Source organism: Arachis ipaensis, chromosome B03, assembly GCF_000816755.2.
Source record: "Arachis ipaensis cultivar K30076 chromosome B03, Araip1.1, whole genome shotgun sequence".
Lineage (NCBI taxonomy): Eukaryota > Viridiplantae > Streptophyta > Magnoliopsida > Fabales > Fabaceae > Arachis > Arachis ipaensis.
The window spans coordinates 49,443,148-49,462,604 of NC_029787.2; the positions used below are offsets into that span (position 1 = coordinate 49,443,148).

The 19,457-nt window shown below is 31.7% G+C and overlaps 1 protein-coding gene and 1 long non-coding RNA gene across 3 annotated transcripts in view; both read left to right on the forward strand.

Annotated features, from left to right (window-relative positions):
* LOC107634431 (protein trichome birefringence-like 16) overlaps positions 1-11,066 on the forward strand; it is an 11,970-nt gene extending 904 nt beyond the window's left edge. The window contains exons 2-6 of one of the 2 annotated variants that reach the window (XM_021118901.1): positions 203-348; positions 1,228-1,326; positions 7,833-8,028; positions 9,225-9,568; positions 10,462-11,066. In XM_021118901.1, the coding sequence (XP_020974560.1) occupies positions 204-348; positions 1,228-1,326; positions 7,833-8,028; positions 9,225-9,568; positions 10,462-10,949 (1,272 nt within the window). In that variant the 5' untranslated portion in view covers position 203 and the 3' untranslated portion in view covers positions 10,950-11,066. Of the gene's footprint in view, positions 1-202; positions 349-1,176; positions 1,327-7,832; positions 8,029-9,224; positions 9,569-10,461 lie in introns of both variants that reach the window. The other variant, XM_016337935.2, reaches the window with a different exon arrangement.
* Positions 14,531-17,762, forward strand: LOC110269687. The gene is made up of 2 exons (XR_002358449.1): positions 14,531-14,708; positions 17,424-17,762. It is a non-coding gene; the product is annotated as an uncharacterized LOC110269687 (long non-coding RNA).

Consider the following 19,457-nt stretch of genomic DNA (forward strand, 5'->3'; position numbering starts at 1 on the left):
TATAAAATTCTAGGAACATAAAATATTGAAATGAAAATAAAAGACATTTTTAAAACCAAATATGTCAATCTTTTTATCCTCGTTTCCACTGATTTTAAGTTAATTGGATCTTAATATTTAGCAGCAAAATTCTCTTTCTTAATCCAAACATTTTCTTATATTCTCTCTCTTAATTAATTTGTTCATCTCACGTTTGGTGTAGGATGAAGAGGGGCTTCCATGGATTTTTTAAAAGGAAAAAGCTTTCCTTTTTTTCTATTTTGTTAATGTCCACAACTATCATATTATTGTCATGGGAGAGTCTTTCTGCACTTATTCCCCCTTATTCACAAATGTTGCTTCCTTCAGGTTTGCTTTTATTGCTGCAATGCAACTATATAATAATATATGGTTCAAGTTTAATAGTATTGCTAAGGTTTTTTCTTAGAATTATCTATAGTAAATTGTTCTTTCATATATATATATATAATAATGGAAATGTTTGGTAACCAAAGAAAATTAGTCAAAAACAGACATAATTTGTCTTATTTAACATTCATTAATTGTTACGACAATTAATAAATACTAAATAAGATAAGTTTTGGCTGTTTTTTTTGTCTACCTAGCATTACCCTATAATAAATGCATTACAAATCACAAAAGCATTGAATTTTTTCTACATTAAATATCTTAACTCGCTAACAACTTTAGTTTAAATTTCCTATAATATAAGTGCAAAACCATTTTATTACTAACATCTAATTTGGTATTAAGTATTACAATGTAGACAAAAGTTTTTCCTTAAAGTAATTATAGATTTAGAAATTAATAATAATTTTTTTATCCATATGGCAAAATCTAATTTAAAATTCAACATAAAAGGTCAATTCTTACATATATAAGATATGAAGTAAATGATTATATGCTTTTAACATGGAGATAGTAGTATTATAAATAGGGTGATATTATTTGAACACTTAATTTAGTCTTATATACAGACAATTATTTAATCGAATTGCAATAAAATTCAAGGATGTTAGGTGTACAAATATAATAATTTTCCTATAAAATATTATCTCATAGAATGGGCTTCCTCATTCTTTTATGCTCTCTTCCTCTTCCTACTTCTTCCTCATATCTTTCTATAATCACATTTATCCTGTGACTTTCACTTTGTGTTTTATTATAATGGTGTAGAATTTTTTTCAAGTTTGACGAATGAAGAAGCAGAAGTTCTCTTTGAAGCAGGGGATATCCATGGAGTACCCACTTTAGAAAAAGAAGAACATAGTAGAACAAATTCTATCATTGGCTTTCTAGAAAATGGATCTACAACAAATAATGAAGGTAATAAATGTTTTTAAGTGCCAACAAGTTATAGTTCAAATGGCATATTCTTTTTATACTCACTTAGAAGTCGCAGATTCGAGTCTCATTCCTAACTTTGGAAAATAAAATTTCCTAAGTGAGCATGCGATGAGGTTGATGTTAATTGTTATCTTTAGCTATAGTATTCAAATTGATGTGATTACCATTGTTTTAACAAAACCAAGTTGATGCTCAAACTAAGTTAATTAAATATATTGTTATGATAAATGTTTTTCCAAATTAAAAATAAGTAAATAGTCATTGCTGATGATAAAAAATTTAAATGCCGGCAAAAATAACAGTAAAAAAAAATTAAACTAATTTTATACTCATAAAAAATTAATTTTGTTTGTCAAAAATACTCATCCATTAAATTTTAAATGAACTTCGTTACAATTTTTTGAAAATTTCCAAATTATCCCTTTTTATTTTATCCCAGCTCCTTCAACCTTCTCATTCTCCCTCACTCACCTGAATCACCTCCCTCATCCTCCTTATTCTCCAGTCGACACTCTTGCACAGTTTAGCCTCTCTCACTAAATTGTTTAAATTGTTCTTATCATCATCTTTAACCTCTTACAACAACAATAATCAAAACCGTCACCCCATTTTTTAAATTTTAAATATCTGTAACCCTCTTCCATCACCACTTACACTACTAATATCACTAATTCACCAGCAACAATATCATCAAAATAACACAACACAACAAAAAGAATCACTCTATCTTTGCTAATACCACCACCAAATTAAAATTAAACAAAAATAGTGACCTTTCACTTTATGAAATAAAAAGAAAACCCACATCTTCCACCAGCAGCATACTAATATCCATGAAATTTGCAAATCAAACCTTATTAATGTCCCGCGGTATTTTGCGGCGGTGTGATGAACGAATACTCATATGTGGTGGAGGAGCTAGAGGGGAGTTGATGCTTGATCTGGAGGCTCACACTTGAGGGGGAGATTGTTAATGTTGCAAGTATGAGGAGTGCATGAAGTTAGTCCCACATCAAAGAAAGCAAGGAAGAGTGAGGAGTTTATAAGATGAGAGACCCATTAACTTACTACCTTAAGATTTTGAGTTGGATATGGTGTCTTCTCATCTTATGTTATCTCACTTGAATCTTCTCTGGTGGTTGAGAGCTCTCCACGGTTGGCCTGTTTGGTGGTTTTAAGGGGTATTCTAATCGGCCTGGTGGTTTTAAGGGATATTCAAGGTGAAGCATCGAAAGTCTTCCCAGCAAAGGTGGTCCAGACGGCGTCATATGTGATGGAGGAGCTAGAGAGGAGTGCATGAAGTTAGTCCCACATCAAAGAAAATAAGGAAGTCTTCCCAGCAAAGGTGGTCCAGGCGGCGTGTCCCGCAGTGTTTTGTGGCGTTGTGATGGACGAACACTCATATGTGATGGAGGAGCTAGAGAGGAGTGCATGAAGTTAGTCCCACATCAAAGAAAGCAAGGAAGAGTGAGGAGTTTATAAGATAAGAGACCCATTAACTTACTACCTTGAGATTTTGAGTTGGATGTGGTATCTTCTCATCTTATGTTATCTCACTTGATTCCTCCTTGAAGTCTCTCCGGTGGTCGAGAGCTCTCCACGGTTGGTCCAACAATTAATTGAAGAACCATAGACTTCCAGCTGTTGCAGTCTCCGGCAGCCAAATCTGGGGTCGCATTCATCACAAAAAAATGGGGATATATAAGCTTTCAAAATCGATTTTCACAATAATGGTCACCCAATAAATTTATACACTATAACAAAAAAAAAAAAAGATGACCACACAGTTAAAAAATATCACTCTCTTCTTCTATCTTTTATCTTCGCTTCTCCTCCTACACTTTCAGTTCCTCAACCACCATAGAAGTCGAACCCGCTTTCAAAACCCTATTGACCGAAAATTACTCGGCCAAGACAAAGAACCGACACTATCCCACTTCAGATTCTATTGGCAAGACATAGTTGGAAGACCATGTTAGAATATATTAGAATTAATTAACATTTATTAGAATTATTTAATATATATTATGTCATTATTATATCGATTCTCTTAACACCTATAAATATCCTTCTATATTGTATCATTTCACACAACTTGAATAAACACAAATCCTTTTTCTACTGCTCTCTCTTATCTTTCTAACATGCTATCAAAGTCATAGTGTCCTCCTTGAAGAGGATAAATTGTTTTTTTTTTTAGTGAAATCACTATTTTTTTCACACTTTTCTTTTATGTCATTTTTTTTGTCTTTTGTCACTCCTTTGATACTTTTTCACCTCACCGATTAGCCTATTATCTCTGTCTTGTATCTTTTCGAGTCTAATAAATCTAACACCATTGGCATTTGCTGTTTACCTATTCCCATGGAGAAACTATATATTTTTTATCACCTTCCAGAAGTTCATCATCTTCTGACATTTTACCATCTCTTCACAGTGTGCCACACTTTTGGGCAGTTTTCGGACAGTTTGCCATCTTTTAGGCAGTTTCATCTGCGTTTTTTTTATGGTAGTTTCGTCTGTACTTTTATTGCAGCAGTTTTATTTGCGCTTTCTTGTGACAGTCTCGTCTGCGCTTCTCGTGCGGCAGCATCATCTGCGCTTTTCTTGTGACAGTTCTGTCTGCATTTTCTCGTGGCAGTTTCGTCTACGTTTTCTTGTGGCAGTTCCGTCTGCGCTTCCTTTCGATAGTTCTATCTGCACTTCCTTCCGGTAGTTTTGTCTATGCTTCCTTCCGGCAGTTTCATGCACTTCCTCCTTTTATATTGTATCATTTCACACAACCTAAATAGCTAGATACAAATCCTTTCTCTACTACTTTCTCTTATCTTTCTAACAGGCCAAACCAACTTCAATCCCAATAGTCGAATGCAACTTCTTTGGCTTGGTTAGGGTAATAGACAATGCTTTAACCATAGCCCAACTTAGCTAGCAATAATGGCAATAAGCTTCCAGTAGTTAAGGTGAGACAATGAGGTTGGCGAGAAGATGCAGATCTATCGGCGACGAGATTAGCAATGGGAAGGAGTTATCGGCGGCGCAGAGTAGCAATCAAGCAACACAGTGGTCACGCCGAGACGACGCCGAGGTTGGTGGCAAAGAGGTTGGCAACGACGAGACTGGCCGTGAAGAGGCTGACAGCGACAATCTGGAGAGTTAGAGGTCACCAAAGACAGTGTCACTAGACGATGAGGGAGGTGAGGATATGGATGGGGATGGGAGAGGTCTGGTTTTGAAAGGGGTTAGGTGGCAAGGGGTGGGATGAAGAAATAGAAGATAAAATTTTAGAGTAAGAACATACGTTAAATTCTATAAGGGATTTTTCACACAATGGATTTTTCACGAACGAAGGTAACATAATTTTAGAAGTTAATATGTTGATATATGTGCATGAATTTTAATATGTTTACGTTTAATGATGGTTTATAAATTATGTAATTGTTGTTAAAATTAAAGTTATATTTTTTTTTTTTTGCATTTTAGTAATATTTGTTTTAGCAACTCTTTTTAAAAAACGTTGCTAAATAATAAAAAAGCGTTACCTTTTACTTGCTTGCACTGTTCTTTGCAATAGAATTTATATACTTTGGTTAATATTTTGTTCCTCTTGTTAAGAAAACAGTTAAGAAACTCTTGTTTTTTAAACTAGTTTTTAAAATTAAAATAGGTCTATTCAATTTTACTATAATATCAAAAAGTATTTGATCCAATGTAGTTGAACCATGTATATTCTACAAACTTTATGTTCCACGTATTCATTTTTAGATATGAGGTGATATGATTTTATAGTATTAATGTTGTTTTTTTGTTGTTGTTAGTAGCGACCATAACGATAGTAATAATAGAGCAATATATGTGTTTGTATTTATAGTAGCTACAGCTACAGAATGTGTGTGGGGGTTTGTGGTGGTGGTATATATTGGTGTCATGGTGTGTTGTATGTGGTGGTGGCGGTTTTTTTGGTATTCTGTCTCGTGAGAATGTGGTGGTAGATGGTAGTGGTGCTTGTATTTGCGTTTATGGTGGTAGTGACGGTGATGATGTGAAAAATTTTTAAAAATTTTGGAAAAAAAAAAAGGAAAGACAAATATAAAATTGCCAAAAGAAATTAATTTTATGTTGATTTAAAAAATATTTGACCAAAAAATAAAGTTGACACATTTAAAAAATATAAAATTAAAATTGAAATAAAATAAATTTAGAGACAAAATTAAAATTAATTCCAAATATTAAGAGTAAAAAAGTTATTTTTTCATTAAAAATTATCTAATATATTACAAGTGCATGTATTATAGTATATAAATTTTACGCATTAGTCAACCCCAACTTAGAGAAAGCCATTATCGTTTGTATGTTAATGTTAGAACTTACCAGTATATAGGATATATTATAGAGTAATATTCCGATTTAATTTTCAAAAGATTTTTTTAACACATTAATTTTTAACAAATTTTAATTATTAAATCAGTTTATAAATTCCTATTTCATTCTATAATCTCAAATATCATATTGCTTGTCTATGAGAAGGGACTAATGCGAGAATTTTTTTAGAGTATTATATTATTTTTAGAGAAAATTACTATTTCTACTTATGAAAGTTTTCACTAACAAATTTACCCATAAAAAAATTAAGGTTGTATCCATAAAAAATAAATTCTATACGAATTATTCAAATACTAAAAAATCACATAAAAACTTCAAATTATCTTTGTCCTAATCCTAATCTCAACACTCCTGCCCAAATTATCCACTGTCCCTATTATTTTTGGTTCTAATTCTACATATTGGATTTGCAGCAATGGTGTGCTGTCGTTTGATGCACAGCCCTTTGCCATGGTGTTTGATATTGTTAGTTATAATTGATTATTGATGATTCACTAAGAATGGGTGGAATGAAATTGTGGCGTTGGTGGATTTTTGGTGATTGGAAGCAGAGAAAATCAATTAGTTTATTCCAATATATAGCGAATAAAGGATGCATGTCACGAAGAACATCGACGACGAACCTATCGGTTCGACGGTGGAGCATAGCGATTGTGGTTTCTCAGGTGGTGGTGGATTTGGATTTTGACATGGCTGATTCTGCAAAATCTTAACCAGCCATCTCAACTTACATTTTGAGAAAGATGATTGTAGAACAAGATGAAGAAAAAGTCAAGTGAAACAAATACTGCTTTTCCGTCGGCATGCTCGATCATCACCGCCATCTTTTAATTTCTTTTGCTTTTTTTTTATTTGGAAAAAGAAGATCTAAATGCTTGCGGTTTGATTGCTTGTGGTTCCGATGGTTGGTGGCAGTGGTAGTGGTGTTGGTAAAGAAGGTGGTAAAATTTATGAAAAGAATAAAGGGAGGATTGAGATTTCGAGGAGGGGGTTGAGATCAGGGTTAGAATAAGGGTGGTCTTATAGTTTTGCAAAATTTTTAATTAGGTTCCTGTACTTTTTTTCCTTTTAATTGAGTCCTTTCACCAAAATTTTTTTTTAATTGGATTCCTACACTTTTTTTTTCTTTTATTTAGGTCCCTGCATCAATTTTTTTTAAGTTGGGTCTCTATAAAATTAAGTCAATTACTGTCAAAATGGACTTAATTAAAAAAAAATTAGTGTAGGAACCCAATTAAAAGAAAAAAAAAAATATAGGAATCTAATTGAAAATTTTGCAAAACTATAGGGACCAACAGAATAATTAAATCTAAGGGTAATTTGGAGTTTTTTAGTAATTTTTTCAGTGTTTGGATAATTTTATCGTATATATAGAACCCATCTTTTATGGCTACAACTTTAATTTCTTTTTTTCATATGTAGATTTGTTAATGTTTAAAATTTTATAAGTGCCAAACGATTTTTATTTTTGACAAATCGTTTATGCATTTGATATAAAATTTTTTTAAAAATATTTAGATAACTTTTAGATAATTTTTTGAAAATATATATTTAACAGATTCTTTTTCAAATTTTATAATATTTTAAAGATATTTAATTTTTATCATTATCAAAAGTAAAAAATATTTTTGTCAGCATTTTAAAATTTTAAGACGATTTTGGTAGATTGATTTACATTATTACTCTTATTATATTTAGTATCAAATTCTACTATAAATAGTCCATTAAGATAAATATTTAATCTCAGTTCAATTTTTTGCGGGAGGGGGATGGGGGTTTATATTTGAAGACCTTATTTTATCGAACTTCATAATCAAATTTTATGATTAATTAATATTTAATTGCATAATATCCTATATAATATATAAATAACTGTCGTATGCTTATTGTGACACAATTTGACGACAGTTGCCATGTGCGCATGCATGTTAACTTTGATTTTACTTTTTAATGCTATGTTGTTCTGCATAATATATAGTTGCCATATGTTATCATATATTCCTATTTTATTGGACCCATAAACTTTATCCATCTGTGTAACTAGTACCATATATTAACAAACTATTTTTTTTTTGTTTTATCAAATTCTTCAATTTCATTAGATTGTAACTACGCAAAAGGAAAATGGGTGATCGACAACCATAGACCTTTGTATTCAGGATTTGGTTGTAAACGATGGTTGTCAGGATCATGGGCTTGTCGCTTAACGCAACGCACTGATTTTGCATATGAAAACCTTCGATGGCAACCAAAAGATTGTGAATTAGAGGAATTTCAAGGATCAAAATTTCTTACAAGGTATTTCACTCTTTCACTTTATATCTATAGCAATATCAGAAGATGTAGAGGTAAGAGGTTGCCCATATTTTATATCATGGATTGCTATTCATTAAAACTTTTTGCGTTTGTTTCAACTTTTAAAAGAGTCGATGTAAAAACATTTTTTATATAATTTAATTTTACCTTTAAAAAAAACGGAGAAAAATAAAAAGAGGAAGAAGAAAGAATTGTGCGAGAAGTAATTATTTTATTAAAAACAATAACGTTTTTTTGCCAAAAAGAAATTAAAACACTAAAATAAACACACCTTAAAGATTAACATAAATTTGTGTGCGTGACAAATATATAATAAGGCTTCGAAATTTTTATATGGTACTTTATTTGTGTTGCAATTATGCTATTATATCAATCGCATTGAATTAGGGGATTAAAATTACATGAATATGGAAGATTAATATGGTCTAAAGAAGTATATTTTGAAATTGAAAATCCAACAAAATACATTTTAATCAGAATTTGAAACAAATTTTTCTATTAAGTTTTGGACTCTTTTAACTCAAAAAAAAAAAAAAACACTTTAACATAGAAAATAAGTAAAAAACATATTTCAAAGATACATTTGAGTGGCCCCAATTAGTGTGCACCACATGCAAAATAGACTTTGTTAATAATTAGTGTAGCATTTTCATGAATTGTGGTTTGTGTGGCTAATAACAATTATGAATCAAACTCTTCTAAAATGATAAAGTGAGAGTTTAATCATCTTTAAATTAAAATAGCAGAATTTATACATGATAAAAATTACAAATTCAATTATAATTAATATTTTATTTTATCACTTTAGAAGTCTCAAAGAATATTTTTTTTTTCAACTACAATTTCGTGGCCAACATCAACAAATTGAGGCGGCTATAGCCATTTAGTGGTAGCAGAGGATATCTGTTTGTTTTTTTTCCGCAATGAATTGTAGAACAAAAAAATGTGACTTATAAAATATTGGAACTCATTTTTAGTACACGATTACCATGGGTTCTGCCATAATTCGTTGGTACAGAGAATGAAATATCCTGAATTACCATTTGGTGGTTGCAGGCCATGTACGAAATGCGTTTTGTTAGCACACGAGTCAATATTCGTGTAGTTAGTAGCAAAGCCTCTTTCACTAAATGCAATTTTTTTTAATAAAAAGCCTATATATAAATGTGAGATTTCAGGATGCAACACAAAACTTTGGCATTTGTTGGAGACTCATTAGGCCGTCAACAGTTTCAGTCCTTAATGTGCATGATCACCGGTGGAGAGGAAATGCAAGATGTGGAAGATGTTGGAATAGAATATGGATTAGTTAAACCTGAGGGTGGTACTCACCCCCATGGTTATGCATACCGTTTCATAACCACTAATACTACCATTCTATACTATTGGTCTTCAACTCTCTGTGATACTCAACCTATTGATGCTACTGATCCGGAATCAGATGTTGCAATGCACCTTGACCAGCCTCCAGCATTCTTGCAGAAATATCTTCACAAGATACATGTGCTAGTTCTCAACACAGGTGAGTTCGCTTTGATTTTCCTTTTGAGGAAAAAAGCTTTGACTCATGCATCAACTTATAAATTATGAATTTAACTTGGATATATATAGTTTGCTTTCATTTCATTTTATTCAAAATACTAAACTGAGTGTAGATTGGTTAAATTGTGTTCTATTCTTTATGAGAAAGTCTAGAGGAACAACACTTTTATTAAAATCTGGTCAACACTTAATCAGAAAAAAAAAAGTGAATAATCTGATACCATTAGATATAATCTCACACTATTAAAAATATTAATGATAGCTAATTAATAGCTACAAATCACAAAATGTGTTTGTCCCTAGCACTCCTTATCTTTTATATATAACTTCTATAAAATATAAAATATAAAAATTAAATTAAACTTTATTGATATATTGGTATCTTGTTTTTCAAAACTATTTTTAAAAATCACCAATTATATATTCGTATGTATTTATAGATATTGCTTTATACAATTTTTTTAATTAAATAATCAAACTTGCTATACTGCTATATAGTGAAATAATTAAACATGCAAATATACAATAGAAGAATAATTAAATTTGTTTATAGTAGCATCATAATTTTTTTAAAATACCAAATACGTGTTTCTATACTCAATAATTAATTTTTGGTATATATGCAGCATTATTAATGACTAAAATTGACAAATTAAACAAACAAAAAGTTATTCAGTTTTTATATAATATAAATCACAAATATAAAGTATTAACATGTAATATATATTCAGTTTAATTTAAAAATCTAATTGAACCAATCAGTTTTTAAAAAAAAAAAACTAAACAAATTGATTTTCTGTATTTTCATTAATTTCAGTGTTTTTGATAGATTTATTTTTTCCTTTCTAATACGTTAGACCGATTTTAAAATAGGTCACCATTGGAATCGAGGAAAGCTGAAAGCTAATCGTTGGGTAATTCATATTAATGGTGTGCGAAGCAGGGAGAAGGAGTTAGCAATGATTTGGCGCGCTAAGAATTTCACTGTTCATAGCGTGGTTAGTTGGGTGAATTCAGAGATTCCGAAATATAGAAATTTGAAGGTGTTCTTTAGAAGCATGTCTCCAAGGCATTTTGTTGGTGGTGATTGGGACACAGGAGGCAGTTGCAATAATACTACACCAATGTCAGTGGGAAAGGAGATATTAGAAGAAGAGTGTAGCGATTTAAGTGTTGCAAGTGCTGTGAAAGGGACTGCAGTTAAGCTCTTGGATATAACAGCTCTTTCTCAACTTAGAGACGAGGCTCATTTATCACGTTTTAGAATGACACCTAATCCTGCTGCTGTTCAAGATTGTTTACACTGGTGTTTACCTGGTGTTCCTGATACATGGAATGAATTACTCTTTGCACAAATCTAGTTTAATTTGTTATATGCGGCATTTAGTTTCGTCTTTAATTTTTTGGAGGTCATCCAAATATGATGAGGTTTATTTATGTAATCTTGGTAAATATATAAATTTTTTCTTTTTCATGTATGTTATTCTTGTATCCACAGAAAAGATATGTAGATGGGGATGCAATAAAGACTAGTTATTCAAGATTAATGACGAGAAGAGTTCATCATCACTATTTAATAAGAACTTTCTCCTCTGTTTGAAAGGGAATCTTAGGATAACTAATTAGAATACGAGAATTTTGCAACAAATGCAAAATACATATTTCTAATATTTAATAAGGGTACAATTAGAAAATTGTTTATTACAGATAGATTTATAGATAGATTTGGTTTCTTTTACTGATGAATTTTTTGTTACTGACAGATTTTGTCATTCTGTAAAAGCCTCGTAAAAAATTATTTACCGATAGATTTTTTTCTATCGGTAATTTACTGACAGATTTTTTTTCCGTTATTGACAGAATATTTTTCGGTAATGGTCCTCCCTTCGCCCAAAAACAGTCAGATTTTTTGTCAGTAATTTATTGACAGATTTTTTCATTACCGACATATTTTTTCTCGTAATCGTCACTTTAATTTCGCTTAAACCGTCTGAATTTTCGACAAATTTTTCGTCGATAACTTCTGGCAAATTTTTCGTCGGTAATTGGAGTTTGGAAAAGCATTTTCAACTCTAAATACAGACGAAAAATCTGTCTATAAATCCGTCAGTAAGGTAAAATGTAACATCCAAACTTTTTGAATCAAGTCATTAAAATGGTAATGATTTAAGATTTAAATTTAAAATAAAAAACTAAGAAATAATTCATTTGAAAAACTAACATCTAGTTTAAAATTCAAATATATGAAAGCACTAGTGGTAGTAAATCTCTAACCGACAATAAACAACCTTTTAAGATATAGTCATAATTAATTCTATATTTGTTGGATTTGAATGATATTTAGTTACATGAAAAGATAAGAAAATTAGTTTTATTCCTTAAGTTCAGTACAAAATCAAATTCAAATTAAATTAGGTAGATAAATCTGTTACAAGTCCATTGTAGAAAAACGTAGTCTTATCAGCCACCCTGATACACTATCAATATTTCAAGAATATCTTAAGCTGTGGTTATCCGATTGACTTACTTTAAGATTTGTTTTAAAGCCAACTCAATTATCTATAAATTTATGTCTGATAGCTATTTCTAAATTCCAAACGTAAAAAACGTTATAGGGTTTGAAAAGTGACGATTCAGATTGGAGATTTCACAGAAACGCAAATTAGATTCTCCTAACACAATCTGTACATACCTAAAAGCTATTTGAGTCTTTCCTTTCCCATTCTATTCCCTTTTTTCTATACAAAATATTCTAGTCAAAGTATTCACAAGGTCCATCATATATATATTGTTCAAGAAGATATCCTTTCGAATTATGCGAATTACGGAATATAAAAACTCTTTCTATCCAGTCAAGGGTTCATACCTACATCAAAATATACACAAAGTCTAGTCATCGAACAAGTTTCTCTTCGCTAACAAATCGCATCTATTTGCATCAGAATACATATAGGAACTTCACTCGAGGTAGGGATTTTATGCTAATTTTTATATGTCATATCTTAAATGTTTTTTAATATAGATGTTAGCATTGCATGTCATGATATAATGTCTCTTTCCTTCATACGTATTATGTGCATTAAAGAACTGAGGGAATGATCCTTCGGTAAGGGAAGGTGACCCCAAAAAATAAGATAATCGAGATGATCCTTCGGTAAGGGAAGGTGATTGACAAACTTTTGGAAACCTTCGGTAAGGGAAGGGGACTCCCATCAATTTTATAATAATATATCTTTGTTGCTATAACTTCTTTCTTGTGTATGTCTAAATAACCTTGATTGTAAATTGAACTGAGGAAATGATCTTTCGGTAAGGGAAGGTGATCGCCAAAACATTTGGGATAAGAACCTTCAGTAAGGGAAGAGAACTGCCAAAAGTTACGAGAAAAAGTAATAAAAAGTACAATGAAAAGTGTGATCATGATTTTCTTCTGTTATCCCTTTTTGATTTATGATTATGTTTATTATTTCATTCAAAGATCTTCCATTTATTCAAAGTTTTGTTTGATGTATGGTATTGTTTAAGATCTTTATTATGTTCAGATCTATTTTGTTTGACTTATCTCTACCAATGTTACTATTCTTCTCTTATTTATTATTTATTTTGCCTTACTTTATGGCCTGTGAGAACATCATATTAAGGTTTATGAGTTTGCATTCTATATGTTTTAACGCTATAGGCATTTTGTATACGTCACATGTCATAACATAAGTAAATGAGAAGCATCTAAAAGTTACACTACTCCGACTAACAAATACTTTTGGAAATAGTAATTGAACAACATTGCATTATCACTGTTTTTATTTTAAAACTCAAAGTGGCCGGGGATGGATACGATGACACCATATAGATAAACTACTGAGAAACTTTTGTTTCTCACCCCTCTCTCTGTACCATCTTCAGGAACGATGCAGTACAAAGCAATACACTGCTTGATTGATGTGAAAAGACAAGTACACTATTAGGAACAATATATCAAGGACGTAGATACGAAACGTTAAGCGCTTACCCGAATTAATATTAAGGAGGAAGAATAGGCGATGGTTTTAGTCATAGTTATACAAATTAAGAGAATTAGGATTTTCTATGTGTATTGTTTTATCTTTATTAAGTGATTGCAATTGTGATTATGATGTTTCTTTTTTATGATTATTTGGTATGACAAACGTTAAGCGCTTGTCATTGTTTGTGCCCTTATAGTTTAGTACACCCGTTTTTCATGTTAGTACCTCTAGATCCACTTATATTTTTCAACTAGTAACCATTCTAAGAAAAATTAGTTATTCAATGTTTTTACACATAAATTATTTTATATAAATATTTCATATTGTTTTAAAAATTTTTGCAAGATTTTTGAATATTAGCTACCAAATATAATCCAAATAAAGTTTAACCCAGTTTAAAAGCATTAGGATGTTACATTTTGGTATCAAAGTAATTTGATCTTATAGGGCGCATTCTATGCTTGCAAGATTAATTTAGTATTATTTTGTTATAATTAGTGTCATACAATGAAATCTTTTCTATGTGATGAAACTAGATTAGAAATATGTGGTCATCTAATAGTAAAAGTCATTGTGCTCCTGAATGTTTTGTTTGAGGCTTATCGCCATAATTGTTTTGATCAAAATGTGCATGCGTTAATGTCAAAACATAGATCATTTAGAAACACTCTACTCATAGTTAAAAATATAGCCAAATTGTAAACCCCGCTAAATTAGTGAATAATTAGTCAATAAATTAATTTTAATAAAAGAAAATTAGAAATATGAATTTAATAGTAAAATATTATAGAGCTAATTAAAACGAGAATTTGAACACTAATTTTAAAGAATTTAGCCCAAGATTGGGTCGAATAGGCCGAACCGGTCAAACCGGACCCATAATTGGCCCAAGCCCAACCCAACGGCACAAATTCACTTTAGAAGAAGCATTCTTCTTCCTTCCATTCAGCATAAACGCTGAAGCAACACCAAGGAAGGGGAAGAACACATGCAAACTCACAAACCCTCACCACAAATTCAAATCCACATAACTTTTGATCCGGAGCTCCGATCGCCGCACCGTTTACGGTCACGCAATCGCAGTGATGAGCTCTACAAAGTCCATTACCATTCAAGGTGAGAAAATCAAAATCCCAGCTTCTATTCTCTCTTCTTCAATTCGGGAATAGTAAGATTTTTGGGTGTTAAGATTTTGAATAAATTGATGTTATGGGATCAAATTGAGTTGAGGAATGAGTGGGCTTTGGTTCGATTGAGACACATACAAGGTAAGGTTCATAAACCCTAGCCAATTTTAGTTCTAGTATGTTAAATGTGAATTTTGAGTATATATGGTGATATATGTGAAATTAGGTGTATAAGTGTATATGTTGGAGGCTTGGTGGTGATTGGAGCAAAGATTTTGGTGGGTTTCTCTAAGCTTGAGGGGCTGTGTGGTGACTTGGGGGTTGCCTTGGACTAAATATAGTAATCGGCTAAGGTTTGATTTAGGTTTCGCATGTTTAATATGTAAGGTTTTGTGAAAACTTGGGCTAGAGCACTATAGGATAAGTTGAAACGATTAATTGTGTTAAATTATTAGTCTTTATGGTATGAATGGACAAGTTGATGTGGGCATGTGTTGAGTAATTGATAATGTGGGTTGAATGCAAATATATATATGTATGTTAGTATAATGATGATGGATGAAGGATTGATGATTATGGCAATTTAATGATATGGTTGAGATTGAGTGGTGTTTATGTGGAATTGTTGGTATGGTTATTTTGATTAATGTTGTGGTGATGAGTTAATAAGATTGTTGTTGTTGCTGAAATTCTGTTGATTGGTTGGTTTATTATTGTTAAAAGAAGTGCAGAATTTTAATGCTTTAAAATGAGCTTGTATGATATAAATCATGGTGATTTCTAATAGGTACATGGAACTGAGGTTTCGGGGTAGGATTGTGATATAATTTAAGTAGATAAGATGATGAATAAGAGGAATGGTGGATTAGTATAAGTTGAAAACCTAGAGGACTAAATTTGGTTAGTGAAATTGAGAAGTCTTGCTGCAGAAATTTCTAAACTGTTTGGACAGCAACTTTAAACGAAAACTGGAAATAATCTGGGCATGATTTTCGAACCAACCCATTTTCTTAACAAATTCTTTTAAGTCAAGATTACCCCATAAAAATTTCATGGAATTTGGCCAAGTGGTTTGGAAGATATGAATTTTTGAAGTTTAGTGGTTGTTGCAGAATTTTCTGGTTTTCTGGTTCTGCAGTACCAACTTCCAGATGCTATAACTTTTGATTTAAACGGAATTTTGAGTTGCTTCCTAAGGGATTTTGAATATCTGTGAGTCTATTTTAATTGAGTACTAATTTTATGTCCATAGCTACTTTGTAGAGTTAGTTATGTCTCTTGAAAGCTGGGCTATTTGCAGAAAATTCAGAACCAATTACTAGAAACAGGGCAGCAATTCCAATTATCATTTAATTAACTAAATGAAGTGCTATGAACCTGAAACTTGTTTTTACTAAAACTTAGGGGTGTAAAGTGTATCCTCACCAAAATCTAGGAGTAATGGATTAGAATTGAATTTGTTATAGATTTTGCAAAAACAGAGCTGCCTGCTGTATTTTTCTGAATCTTCTTAAGTGTAGCAGCAGATTTTTATTGAATTTGTTATAAAATTCAATTCTAATCCAAACGCGCCAAGGCGGTAAAACTTTGATTTAGATCAAAATGGTATGTTCAAATTTGACTGTATGCATGAACGTAGGTAAGTAAAAGTGTGTAAGTTATCTCTAGGACACATTTAAAGTTAAACGGTGGTAACTTAGAGATGAAGAAAGATAACTAATAGTTGGAGAAGATAGTATTTGATTTGATAAGATAAAGAAAGAGAGTAATGTAAGAAATTGAGACTTGATGATATTAATTAGTCAAGAATAATAAAAATGTATGATCAATGAGTTGAGTGAAATGGAGAATGAGTTGAGTGAAATGGAGAATGACGAGATTGAGACATGAATTAGTATTGAGAATGAAAATGATAAATTGTAAGACATGATTGAATAACCTGAGCTTGGGGCGTTGTCTTCCCCATATCAGCCGGATTTTCCCGTGGTATTTATTGAGAAAGTGCAGTAATGTCACGAGTATGCCGGAGTTGCATATGTACGCTAATGATTGAACATTCTTGAGCTTGGGGTACTATCTTCCCCATGTCAGCTTGGGGTATTCCTTTCCCATGTCAGCTTGAGGTGTTGTCTCTTCTCCCCATGTCAGCTTGGGATTCGTCCCATGGATGTTATTGAGCTTGGGGCGTTCTTTTCCCCATGTCAGCTTGAGGGTCCTCTCCAGGGTGTATTTTGAGTTTGAGAACATGTCGGGATGGCTACGTAACCGACAGTTGATATCAACAGCCATAGGACAGGCATGCATCATGCGCATTTGTTTGTTTTGACTGTTATGTATTATCTGAGATTGCCTAACTGAATATATATCCTGCTACCTGCTATACTTGCTACTTGCTCTATCTGTTTCTTCTTGTGTGTGAATTTGTCTGGTTGCTTGTCTCTGCATGATTTATGGATGACGGAGGAGCAGAGGAAGGGTAAAATGGGTTGGCGTTGACGTTAGGTTTAAAAGTGAGTAAGTCTAGAAGTGTTTTAGATTACCTACCTCTTTTTATGGCTTCTGCTTAGAAATTAAGTTTTATAACTGTATGTTGGAGTTCGAGGATTGCCTTTGGCATTCCCAGGACCTTATATATTACATGCGTGGCACCTTTACCATGCTGAGAACCTCCGGTTCTCACCCCATACTGTGTTTTTGTTTTCAGATGCAGGTCGAGTGGCTCCTCGGTAGGCGTCTGAAGGTTCTGCAGCGAAGTGGTTTACTTTAAGATCTCCTTTTGTTATTTTGATGTATATATATGTATAGTTTCTCCTCTTGTATGTAAGAATACTTTGTTTATGTACCTCTTAGAGGTTTTATGGAGAACTAGGGTTTTGAACATGTTCTTTTGGGTTATTATTATGTATATATATGTACGTATATGTTCTCTGGCCAGCCTTGGCTTCGCAGGCTGAGTCAGGAGCTAGTTATGATGTATTCTTGGCCCTCCACTTGTATCATCTGTATATATATGTTATTGAACTTTAGTTTTCTTCTCACGCAAGTAACCACGTTTTCTTAGGGTTGCGCTTTTGAATTTTGCGATTTTGTTTTACCCATTTTTCAAGGCTCCTAGTTAAGTATCTCTTTCTCTATTATTATATATATTTTTTTATTTTTAGATGTCGTAATACCATACTATCTCAGTCTTATGACTTAAGCATAAGATTAAGTATGGTAGGGTGTTACACAAATACACAAGAGACGTTCTTAAAAAAAAAGAAGAAGGAGGAGTTAGGAAATTATGTTTTTGTCACTTTATATGCTTGGCATGTGTTATTTTTATTTTCATATTGTTGTTGTATGATACCCCTGTCTGTTATCATGATTATTGTTTTATGCATTATTCCTTCTTTCCTTCTTTTATACGCATACATTTATGTTAATCATCCAAGTTCTTCCATATGCAAAATCCATCATCGTTATGTCTTTGTAATCGAGAGTACATGCATATCCTGTTGCTTTCTTTTTTATAAATGTTACTTTTATAATTATTACTACTACCTTGCAAACCATTTAAGCCAAGAGTACATGCATTTCTATGAACTCTATGTGATTATTTAATATGTCCCGTTATCATGAAATTCTTTTAAACATGTGATGTTACACGTTTTTTTTTATGTATGTCATTTATGTTACTATTACTACCCTTTTGATCAGAGGGAAGAAAAAAAAATGTGAAGCAATTGACTTGCATGTTAAAGAAAACTAATTACCTTTACCTTCTTCGAACTCTGCTTATCATGTTTTTGCTTAGCTTGATTTGACATTAGCTTCTTTGATTAGCTTTTCTTTTCTTCTTCTTTGATGTTTGAATGAAGAAAAAAAAAGAACTCTTCCCTCTTGTCTGACCAACATTCGAAGTGAACTTAGGCAGAAGCTTAGGTTGTTTCCTCTTTGGATTGATTTGCTTTAGGGTCGGTTTGATTCCATTTTCATTTAGCAGGATCATTTTATTTCATAGGATTGGGTTTCAACAAAACAATTTAGGCCTACACACTAAACCAACATCATCAAACTCACTTGGGTTATCAACCTAAATCAACATGTTTGTCATAATCAATTTGTTATATATTTACTATACTCAACAACTTGTCTAATTGCTGTTAAAGTGATTGCATATGATTGATTTAGTGATATGTGACTAATTATGCCTTTGCTCATGTGATTTGTATGATTTGTATATTTAAGTTTGATGTGCTAGAATATTTCTTGATGATTGATGATCTTTATTGCTTGTTAGAGACTAGGCTGTAAATTCATATTCTTGCTTAGGGTAATATAGAAATAGTAAATTGTATAGCCAATTCTCTCAGTCTATGTACCATTTTGTCAAGTGAGGTAAGATTTCGGTGAAAACTTAATAATCTAGTTTGTTGTCACCAAAATTTAGAATTATCGAAGATCATTAGAGAGATTTATGATTTTTGGAGGCAAGATCGTCTAAAAGTTTTTAAAATAGGAGGATTTTAAAACAATGCAGTAAATTTTCAAATCAGATAACTTAACTAACAAATAAGACCAAGTCCATCTATTTTATCTATATAAAAGTTAAATACATACATTATTTTTATGAATAGAAAATGATATCTCATTTAGGATACTATCGTCATATTAGCATTTTCTTTAAATTATTATTTTTTTTGAATTTTTCTTATTACCTTCATCTAATAATCTCTACTAACATTGTCTCTTGATT